A 12071-nucleotide genomic window follows, 5' to 3' on the forward strand; every position below is an offset into this window, starting at 1 on the left:
TCTTGAACAAAATTCGCAACCACTACAGCTCTGTTCAAGGAAAAAGATGTTGGGAGATCTGATTGTGGATCACCAGTCATCCGCACTTTGCTTCCCCCCTGCCCCTGTTGTTCTTCAACCCATTTTTCTTTATAAAGCCAACATTTATAAGAGATGAACATCAGTGTTTTATTCACAGATACAGAGAGGCATCCTGAAGAAAAATCCCTCTGAAGTCCCCAGCAAAGAGAGTTTCCTGATGCACAATGGGAAGAGAAAAAAACAGGTATAACAAAAAGGAGAGCAAATGAACTCTCATACAAAATGAGAAGACTGAACTGATAGCAGGCTTCAGTACAGGATAACATTTTCACACAATAAGATGGACCACTTGGAAATATTCCAACCAAGTACACATATGTCATCAATTATACTAATTTTTTAAACCCATTCAATGCAAAACACACTAAGTAAGAACTGCAGTATGAAATCAAAGACAATTAAAAACCAAACTGCAGGAAATGCAAAACTGATCAATCCTTATGTCAGTGACCAGCTTTGACATGAGCCAGTGCCTTTGACCTTTACCTGATTCATTTGCCATTCAATATTAAACTTTTATATAGATTACCAAACAAACCTAGTCACTATTTGAATGTAAGGATGCAGAGCGATAGTGAGTGCTTATTGAAGTGTCTGGCGTATTGAGAAAACAGGAAACAGGATTGGTTCATCAGATTGTCTTCCACAGCTAATGAAATAATTAAGGCAAATGTTCAGGCAGAGATGACCCAGTTAAAATTTACTACAGTCAACCGCTATATCTTTATTGCAGGACTATGGAGATCAAACAAGCTACCTTACAAGTGTCTGATGGGGTAATTGGAAAGGTTAATTGCATATGTCCAAGAGCAGCATTCAGTTAGGCTTTGAACAAAAACGGACTGGATAAGCAGCCAGTTCATTTGAGATAAGAAAACTAAGACTCCACATTTCCTTCAGATAAGGCAACAAATGTGTATCCTTGGACTACAATGTAAAAAAGGAACGCCACGTTTGGAAGAAAAACTAAATTTCTGCCACACAGCTTAACACCATTACTTTAATAACTCCTCATACGCTCCTGAAATTCAAAAATAGGCCAACCTATTAACAATATGAAAAACAATGACTGTCAGATCTTTAGATCATTATTCAAGTAGAATATAGAATCTCAAAACTGCAATTTACTCATAACACCTGTGGAATATTCAGGTCATTTTCCCACATGCAACACAACGATCTGTCCATGTAATTGAAGGATTAGCAGCATTATGATTAAAACAATTATTTTAAAACATTTTTTTAAAGGAATTGCAGGCCACAGGTTATGGGTTGTATCTAATGGTGTACTTCCACCAGCAGAATGGACACCATTGTTAGAACAGATACTCACTCCTCCCTGCAGCCCCTGAAATCTGCTCAAGGGTTGGCAGACTCTCCAGTGCAGACTGGGGGGTGCGGAGAGGCCTGCAGGGGGGAAAGAGAGGAAGGAGAAGTCCCGTTGTGCAAGCAGAACTCTGCTTGTGCGATGTTGCATGTAGTCCATGAACAACATTCAACAGTAAATTCTTTAATCAAGATTTTACAGTCAGTTCCTAGCAAAAAGCTTGTTTGTGTTAGGAACAGCTAAATATGATGCTTATAAACAGACAGCAAAATCTTTTGATGCCAGTGGCGTCTCACATAATTCTTAGAAACATGCAAGCAAGGTTTGGAAACTTGACTCAAGAAACATACGTGAGATTAATGAACCCTCATTCCAAACTAACAAAGTGACCTGAATATTTTTTTTCTCCAAAAGGGGTCTTGTGACTCTTGGCTTCTTTATGCACAATGCTTGGGAGAACAGAACAAGTTCTTAATGGTAATTTTTAAAACTGTTTATGCTAGACACAGCTAAAATATCCCTTGAAGTCAGATAAAACCATACAAATGTATTGTTTCATATTCAAAATCTGGGCTCTTCTTGTTCCCGAGGAACTGTTCTTCTCCACTCTTCACTCTCCTTCCATCAGAAAGCATAATCAAGCTTTGAGCTGCCAAACTCCAAAGAGCAGCAATGAAACACTCTAGGATTCTAAGCACAATGTGTATCAGGAAACAATTGCACATTTAAAACGATCTGCTTGTTACCAAGTCAAACTAATTAAGAAAATAAGAACTAGCCTGCTGGATCTATCTAAAACATCCATCTAGTCCAGTATCCTGTTTCCCAGCGTGGCCAAGCAGGACATGAAAGCAATAGCCTTTTCCTATTGTTGTTCCCCAGCAACTGGCATTTAAAGGCATACTGCCTCTGAATCTAGCGGTTGCATGTAAGCCATCATGACTGAGCCATTGGCCCAGTTCACATGTAATGACTACCCACGGGAAATCGGATGCGTGTGTTTTAAACCATTGGTAGTTGGGACTGCGTGGAAGTGAGTATGCTGCCTCCCAATCACTTGCCATTTCCATTTTGCTGAATAACTCAGGAATGCCCTGTGACATCCAAAGCTGGCACTCTGGGTTGTTGAGGGAGAAACAACCCAGAGCGTTAACTCAAGAACACACCATAGGTCATTGTCTTTCTAACCCAGTACTGACAACCCTGACTGACAGCATCTTTCAGTCTAGGTCTTTCCTATCTTTATTAGCCAAACACCTTAACTAGAGTTGCCACTGTTTAAGCAGACTTTACTCACTGTAATGTTTGTTCTACTACTAACTTAACTGTGTGAGTCTTCTAGGAAAGGCATTTTCATACACATGTATGTGAAGATTTCACTGATTTTATGAAGAAAACATAGTTTGAGAGTGTTTGAAATACCTCTAATGCCGATTTAGCATATCAACATGACCTGCAATTAACAGGACAAAAAGACTTCCATGTTATTTTAAACATTGATACTGAAAATCACACTGACTCTGCCAAAGCACACCACAAAATAAAACTATATAAGATTAAAAATCAAGACTTTGAGGAATTCATGCATACAATATGAGGTACATACGTAAGCCTCTTTATTTTAACTAATAAATAGACTACACATCACTAATGAAATCATACTATGAGCACATAAGAAATCATTTTACAAATTTATTTTCTTCCTTACAGGACATGAGGTTTTTAGGACTGTTTTCAAGCAGGGAATTACTCTGGAACAGAACTTCTGAAAAGTACTTAAAAGTTTCTGAAAAATATACATAGTTAATAGACATTAACTATGCTAGACCTCACAGTAATAAGCCAAATACTGAATTGTATAAAGTAAAATGGGTAAACTATGAAGATTATACAAAATATTTCAACAGTTTAAAATAAGAATGTGTTTACATGCACACACACCTTGTCATAAGGCAATTTACACTGCTATTAAACTGAAGGGATGGCATTTGATGGCAGTGCCAAGAGCTTGTAGCATACTGCAGGTTTATAATACATTGCAATGCAATCTGCAACCTAGCTGACCAGCTATCAGTAGATTTAAGATTGTTTAGTTCCATTAAGTTCAATGGGACTAAACTAAATTCATTTATTCTGGCTGAAGTACTTGGAGAGAAAGCTGTCTAATTGGTTTAGTTTCCCCCCCCATTTCCAAACCATTCAAAAGTAGGTAAACACATTATGTTTGTCAACATGATTTTTGGTATATGTTTCCAAAACAAAATGTGTCTCATAATTGTCACAAATTTGGACTGTAATGAATGTCAGATAAAAACCCATTTTACTCTGTGTTGCTTTAATGAGAGATTCTGAAAGCTCAGAAACAATAACCCAATATTTCAAGAAATTGTAAAGAAAGTTATGAATTCCAAGATTCCACTGCATGAGTGGAATGCATTTCTGCTTTTGCAAAACAGAAAGTGTGTTTCACCAATCCCACAACTGTGTCCTGTGGAAAACTGTCTTCAAAGGAAGGGCCAGGGAATCCTCAGGGCAGCAGACTGGGGAAGGGCAGGAGGAGAAGAGAAGAAATTGGCAGTCTGCTTGCAAAAGAGGATCTTCAGATCCAAAGGAACTTGTGGTATATCATCGCAGACTGAGGTGTTTTTTCTCAACCTCATCTTGTCCATTAGATCCTACATCATGACTAATCAATGCTGATCCCTTTTAGTACAGAACAGATTTCTGAAACAACCTATGACTTTTCATGCTTTACATTTTCACAATTTGGAAAGAAATGGAAGCCCTTCATACATGTCCGCTTTTAATCTCATCCAGTCGTTCAATCTCTGAAAAGTTGTTTTTTTCTGCGTTAATATTTGGGCAGCTTTTTTCATTTTTTCTTCATTTCTTTCTAAATATTGGATGCCATCCGTCTGCAACTGATTAAGCTTTTCTTTACGATTTTCATCCAAAGCTATGTCTTCATTCATCAGAGGATTAAATCTGAAGTAGGTGTCTGGAGGTAAAAGGGCATCCAGCATAGTGTGGACTTCTGGTTTTAAAACAGAAACAGTAAAAACACAGTATTAGTTTGGGAACACATATACAGTAATGTGAACTTAGGCTCTGCTTTAATTAAGTATTAAGGGATCCAGATGAAATCTTTCTAGATGAGGAAGGTTTTGAGCTGGGGTTTGGAGACAGAAGGTGGCATTATGTAGGGAATTCCAGAATAAGAGAACAAGCGGTATTGTTCACAAGCAGGCAGCTAAGTGATACAGTTGGGTGAATGACGGCCATGGGTGGATAAGACAGCAGAGATGGGGAGTGGGAGCAAGGCCATAGGAAAGCTTTTATGCAAAAAACAAAGGAATATATAAGTGGATAAATGTTCTGTATAACTAGATAGGTGATGTCAGAGTCCTCAATACAGGATCAAAGTGTGGACAAAGGAAGGCCAGTGGAGAAAAATGCTTTCAGTAGCCAAAGTGGGAGATAAGGAGAGCATAAGCCGGAATTTTAGATAAGGGAACGAAGAGAAATGGTAGAGTTTAGCAACACTGTACAGGAAGAAGTGACGTGACTTGCAACAGACTGAATATGATGAGCAAAGCAGAGTGAAAAGAAGCCAAGGTTTCAGTGCCTAGTCAACAGGGTGAATGACGACCGTGTTGGTGGATATAAAAAATAATCCAGGAAAGAAAAATGAGACATTTGGTCTTGACTGAAGTTGAAAATCATAATAGGACATCCTAGTGAAAATCTCAGATAACTGAAGACATGGATTGATAGAAGGTCATTTTGCATATGAAAAAATGACCAATGTCTATATAGCGATTTCCCCCTTCTCACTTCAGCTCTTCCTTTTCTCTTTTTGGTTTCTGACACTGTTCTAATGCTTCCTTGCTTAAGATTTAACATACTGCTACCATCAGGGAAGACCTTTGTTAATCTCTCCATGTCTTATTTCCCTACAACTTGCAGCCCTTTATATCTTTCCCTCCATCCACTCTCCATTCATTATTTCTATTTGAAACTTTTCAGATTGGTTCATCCATGGTTCAAATGACATAGGATGGCAGTAGATTAGTATGTTTAAACTTGGATCTGTCCTAATCAAGTTGAAATCAGGAGGTTGAAATGACCAGAACAAGCAAGCAAATTAATGGTATGAATCCTACTCATACCTACTGCTTGCTTCCCTGCAGTCCTTCTATCCAACTACTTTTATTGCAGATTGGTTCCCATACCTGAAGTGAGACTGTCTAGAAGAAAAGTAAAACTGGGGGCACTGTAGGGAGGTAAGCCACTGACAGGAAATTAGCACACACACCCCGGCTTCATGTGTGTCTCACCCCACTTTCTTTATGATTGGTGGCTGACCCTAATTAAAACACATGGATCTGCCACCATCATTTGAGCTCAAGCCTCTCTATTTCTCCTTCTTGAATTCTATGCTTGTCCATGCCTTCCTTCCCAATAGTGATGCTGGCAACCTCACCTTAGAAGCTTTAAGCAGTAACACAAGTCTTGACTGTATGCTTATTTCTACACTGCTGAAAAACTGATGTGAAATACGGCAAAGCAGCATCGTCCTACAGTCTGCATATTCATCACCATTACTATCACCGCCCCAGATCCACAGAAGTCCTTGCCTGGTTACTATAATGCTCATTCCAGCACTCTTACTGAATTGTGAGGCTGGTAACCTTTCTGGAGCTTTGTGCCCCTAACACCTCATCAGCATTATGGCCACACTTTTCAGAAATGAGGTATTCATCAATCAAAGAGAGCTTAATAACAGCATAATCAAGGTACACTCTCAAGCAGTTAATTTGAATGCATATCTGGCAAGCTTTCTCATCAGCTGTCAGTACAATCCTTGTTCACCAAATATCTAACACAATATATTAGTCAGGCAAAAAGGCAAAATCTTAAATGTATCGTAAACACAGACGTTGTTAAACAACACATTTTAATTCTCTTTTTACGCATGCTTTGTATAAGAACTAAAAAATCTAAAATCCTCATGTGGATGGCAAGAGATAGGAATTAACAAAATAATCCCAGTTTGAACAAAGGTTATGAAACATGCCCTTGATGGAAACAGAATGCTCTTTGAGATGTTCTTACTGGTGAATTACATTTATTCATATCTTAGTATAGTGTCTGCTATGCTGCTTCTAGTCACAAAAAACTTTATACCAGAAGCTCAAAAGAGCTACAAACGTCTACTATAAAAGCAAGACATTAGTCACTAGTACCAACCTTCAGTATCAGTGGCACTGCTGATGACATTAGTTAGTTTAGCTTTCAGACTAGTATAGGTGACACTGGCTTTCCCTTCGTTTTCGTATCGACCAGTTCCCAAGGATATTACACACTGCAGTGGCACATTTGGCCAAAGACACTTGCACTCATGCACTGCTAAAGCTGTAGGATTATTTAAAAGCAGGCCTCCGTCCTGTGAATCAAAAAAGAAAGCAAGATGTATGAGCAATCAGTATTCATAGGTAGATTCCTAAAATACTGGAAAATGCAAATATACCAGCACATTCAGTGTTCAATTTTTATTTACCTTCTGCCACCAAACAAAATTTGATACAGTACAATACAAGGAAGATATATAAAAAATATCCCCTCTGCTTGCTTTAAGGGATGAGCCAATATTCTGAGTGAGTATCAAAAGAAAAGCTTACTTTTACATATAGAGTATCATTACAATACTGTAGATGCTGAATTTAATTTGTAATACTACTCCAGGATTTCTAGGCAACTTGCACAGTAAATTTCTGATATAAACATATGTGGAATCTGGTCAGTTAAAAGCTCTTCTATAACAGTTAAGGTGAACTTTTTAGCTGTCCCTTCTGGTGGTAACTCTGCATACCTTGAAAAGCTCCCCCCCCCCCCGCTCCAATTCTTCTCCCCACTAGCCTTCAGGGTGCCCTTCAGGGTGCAATCCTATGCACGTTTAGACTGAAAAAAGTCCTACAATTCCTATTTCCCAGCCAGCATCTCTTCCCTCTGCAGTTACACATCAAAATGATTTCCTGAATCATGGACTATGTTAACAGGAAGTTAGAGTCACTGATTACACTGTCAACCTGTACTAGAGATCCACTGGCATATGAGGGAAAAAATCCACAGACAGCCAACTACAGGTACTGCATTTTATTAAGTTATGCTGGCATTTGGACCACTTCTTCCTTGGAGCTTTTGATATGCAAAACCAGCTTCAGTCTCCAGCTGCGCTTAGTCCCATGGAAAAAATTTTTTATACAACAACACTGTTCTAATTTTAAATTTATCCCATTCCAAGAATATCCAAATCACATCTATACTTAATATATTATTCAAACTACAGTTAAGTGAATTCTTTATTAAAGAGAGAAAGTCTTTCTACCACAGCTGCAGTCGATAAAGTAGTGATGCAGATCATTGGCCTGATGAGAAAGTCCTTTGAGAAAGCTTTCAATACAATCTACAAAAGCTTTTTGAACTCTTTCTGGACAAGTTAGTATATTGTGCCCTCAGCAGAAGTAACAAGAACAGTAGCCTCTTAGTGCCCATTTTATAATGTTGGCTAAAATCAGATTTACCCCATCACCACATAGTAAACACTTGTTGCTCTATGAATAAATCTACTGCTTTCACTCTAATACTCTAATTTTTAAAGCAGAAAGTAGTAAACAGCAGCAGCAGCAGCAGCAGCAGCGTCTACTTGGGGTTTACACATTCCATTTTAAGTAAACTGGATTCATGAAAATCCAGTTTGTAAATCATATGCTACACAATTGATATCACTGCAAGAGTTTAAAGCATGACCCCTTCCACTGGTTCTACCTGGTCACTTTGAACAGTGAACATACTTGAATCCTGAATTTGCTTGTTTTCATCTTCCCTCTACCACTCTTCTGCATTATGCTTATTCAGCTATAAGCCATTCTGGCAGGGACTTCTCTGGGTTTTTTCCCTCCATTCAACTTAGCTAGTCTTTTGTCTTAAGAGCCATCTTGTCAAAACTGCCCTTAAGGTTCCATCACAACAGCTGTCTCCAAAAGGAAAGGGCTACTTAGCTTTGCATTTGTTAAGTATAAGGGTTTTTTTAATAAACAAAAGGCAGATGACTGACAATAATGTTTTTGCCCTAATGGACATATAAGAATCCACGGATCTCACCTTTAGACATGTAATGCATTGTAGTTTTGTTTATGTTCAATTTGCAGTATATATTTGCTTTTCTAAATGCAGACCATAAACTTGAGTAACTGTTTAAAATGTAAAGTGAAAATTTGTTCCAAACTTTGGGTTGATAAAAGATTAAAGCTGAACTTAAAATTTTACAGAACAGATCAATCTCATAATGACATATCCTGCTTTAAATATCATGTGCTTAGATACCTGAACATGTAGGAAAAAAACAACTTTGATGGACACCTCTCGTCAAACTGAGCGATCTATTAACAAACATGCATATGAAGTGTATGCACAAGCCTTGGATTTTATTGAACTGTGTGGCAGCTTGCCAAAACTGACAAGCACTTCATTCCATTTATTCTCCCTTCACTTCTCATGTTGCCTTTCCTTGCCCTCTACTTTGTCTTCTCTGCTCTCTGTTTATTCTTATTCCAACTGCAAGTTTTTCTCTTCACTAGTCCCCAAATATACATGCACCATCTCTGCCTCTCTTTGTACTCTTGCATTCTTACATTGATCCCATGCCCTGCTGTTACCATCAGCCCACTGGTAACAGTTAAAACATGTGACCTTTGCTATATACTACTATTAACTGTAAATTAAATTCAAATATAATGCTTCAACCAAAAAGAGAGAATAAAGTACTTGACAGCTAGTACAGTTTTAACATAGAGCTTTGATGTCCAGGCACCTTCTGGTATTAAAGTATCTGCTTCTTTCTAGATTGGAACTTCTAAATGTCACACAGGCAACTGCCAAAGGAATTTATTTATGCCACTTGTTTTAAAGGGACTCATTTTAAAAAAGTGTGAAGCAAACAAGTCATGAGGCAGAAAACTGCCACCTGAAACTCAGTCTTGATTATTCCTTGCAAGGTTTTGCTTTTTAAAATCCCATTTTATGTGCTTTACTCAAAAGTAGCATATGACAGTAAGGAGAAAAAGAGGCAGAAGCCTTCCTTAAAGATAAGCTCCACCGAAATCAAACCATTAAAGATAATAGGTATTTCTGGACAACTGTGTTCCTGTAACAGGTATCTGTTTCCTTTTTCAAAACTCTGCAGACCTCCCCAGTGAACACGATGAGTACAGGGAGAAGATGAAAGGAGAAATAAGTTAATATGCATGCTTTTCTAATTTCTTTTTGGTACTTTCTGTGCTGCTGGAAACTCATATTAGTGGTCTTTTCAAGATTTCACCAAGATCATATGCCCTAGAAAACTATTTTTATTCTTTCTGCAATTCAATATTTCAGTGGCTGGTCTAGAACAAATGATAGCACTTTTCAGAATGCTTTGCAGCTACCAGAATGTTTGGCCTTGCACAAATGGCCATTAGTACACATGTCAACGAGAATCAAGGCAAAAATGCATTCACCCTAAACCTAAGAGGCTAATTAGGATTAAAAAAAAATCTTGTTACTCATTTACAGCAGTACTGTGCATTTAAAAGCTATTGTGCATTATCAAGAACAGTTGTCACACTGTACATGACACTTCCCCCACCACCACCTTAACACAGTTTTTACTTCAACACAGTGAAGTTATGTGATCCGCGTACCAGGGTACTTACTGAAAGATGTGATTTAGAAAAGCCAATTCCAATACATGGAGCTTGCTGGCTCCATAGCAACCATTTCACCTCAATGCCTGTGCAGACATGCTTTGCATTTCTAGTTCATTTTCACAGACTTGCTCTGTTGTTTACCTTCATTGTATTTGTGGAAAAGAGTCCGAACTAACACTAGAGTATCAGACAAGCAAAATTTGTAACTGACATTTTCCCTTACAGATTTTTATATTTTTAAATTGAATTCAACATTATAATACGAATGTTGTGCTTGTAGAACACGTAGAAGTGGTTTTTAAGCCAGCCACTTTCTGAGAATGTTGAATTCTTGCTTTCTTTTGTCTAGCAAATATTGGGTAGAAGAACAGTTACGGTAAAATATGATAATGAAAGGTTTATTACACATTGTTTTTGCGCATTATTATATGAGAATTTTACAGTAACTGGCTTCCAGTTTTTCATTTATAGAAGGGAGAAAAAAACTGAACATTAACAGCTAACTGTACAAGCTAGATTTAGATTTACCACTGACCCAGTAAGCAAGATGGGTACTTGATCCTTTTGCATCATTTAAGACAGCAGTGGGGAATCTGTGGCCTCCAGATGTTGACTACAATGCCCATAATTCCTGACCACTGACATGCTGGCTGGGGCTGATGGGAATTGGGACTCTAATATCTGTCTTGCCAAAGGTTCCCCAGCCCTAATTTAAGATGTATCACCACCATTTACACTGCAATGGATTTTACTGGAAAGCTCTTTTGAATGAAAATTAAAATCTTGAATTACAATAACGGAAAAAGGATGCAATTGCAATACTAAGTTGGAGAGCTTGAGGGGAAATAAGTCAATGGTTTCTTTGATCAAGGGAAGGGTGTGGGGTAGACATCCTTTTATGCTCCCTTTAAATTTGTGCAAAGCCAAACCCATACTTAACTGTGTCATCTATACAGTAAGTATATTCACAGTTCACCATTCTTTAGCTTTACCAGAGCACAGTTCCGGCACTTTTAAGGGTTCTGAAGTTCCAGCCTCCCACCTCTCTCATTTTCAGCAGCAACACAATTCTAGCTCTACTCACAACAGATGGGTGGAGAGTAGAAAGTATGGCTGGACCACAGTACAAGTCCAAGAGGGGATCGGTGGGATCTTAAAGGTACCAATACTATGTCTGGGTTGGCAGCTGACAAGCCCATCTAAATTCCACAGCTGCCCTCAGCACACACTTCTATTCCCTCTCCCTGTTGATTCCCAATGCTGAAACTGAATACGATGACAGCAAGGCATGGGACACATTCCTAGAAGAAAGCGCTCGTCATGTTCCAGGATTCATACCCAGTCTAAGTTCTGTTACCAAATGGTCAAGGAGATGAAATCGAGCACCCTGAACTCCATGCCACAAATAGTAGAGTGGGTCCTGCCCCCATACCACATCTCCATCAATTTTAAACACACACGTCCATGTTATGACAAAAATGCCGCTTGTGCTTTGTTAAACTCTAATTATATTTTAAAAATCACTACATATGGGACACAGTGATCCTATCACTGAAGCATGGGTATTACAGTAAAAATGCTGCATAAAAGCTAGTGGAAAATGTCAGAAGTCTCTTTTTAAATTGTAAAATGAATACCTCATATCATAAAAATCAAGGGAAGAGACACAAAAAAATCTGATGGTTGATATGCTGGGAATAACACTCTCATGTTTTTTTAAAAGGTATCTTACAAAATAGCTATTGTAAGATGTTTCATCAAGGTCCACACCCTTCTTGTTCTGTTCTCTGGATCCAGTACAAGAGGCAACAATTAAATCTGGCTTGCTTAGCGCCAATTTGTATTTTATGTAGAACAGGAGCTTGCCACTTGTCCACTGAATGTCTGCTAGCAAATAGCCATGTTTTAAAAAAGAA

The 12071-nt window shown here is 38.2% G+C and overlaps 1 protein-coding gene across 4 annotated transcripts in view; it reads right to left on the reverse strand.

Annotated features, from left to right (window-relative positions):
• Nucleotides 1-1063: 1063 nt before the first annotated feature.
• The window catches only part of PNPLA8 (patatin like domain 8, phospholipase A2), a 48962-nt gene continuing 37954 nt past the window's right edge, over nucleotides 1064-12071 (reverse strand). For all 4 annotated transcript variants that reach the window (XM_084810747.1, XM_084810749.1, XM_084810750.1 and 1 more), the window contains exons 9-10: nucleotides 6659-6854; nucleotides 1064-4442 (exon numbers count right to left, since the gene is read on the reverse strand). In XM_084810747.1, coding sequence (XP_084666873.1) covers nucleotides 4168-4442; nucleotides 6659-6854 — 471 coding nt within the window. In that variant the 3' untranslated portion in view covers nucleotides 1064-4167. The remainder of the gene's footprint in view (nucleotides 4443-6658; nucleotides 6855-12071) is intronic.

This window comes from Heloderma suspectum, chromosome 7 (assembly GCF_057233095.1).
Source record: "Heloderma suspectum isolate Gila_16-S chromosome 7, 16-S_ref, whole genome shotgun sequence".
In the NCBI taxonomy this organism is placed as follows: domain Eukaryota; kingdom Metazoa; phylum Chordata; class Lepidosauria; order Squamata; family Helodermatidae; genus Heloderma; species Heloderma suspectum.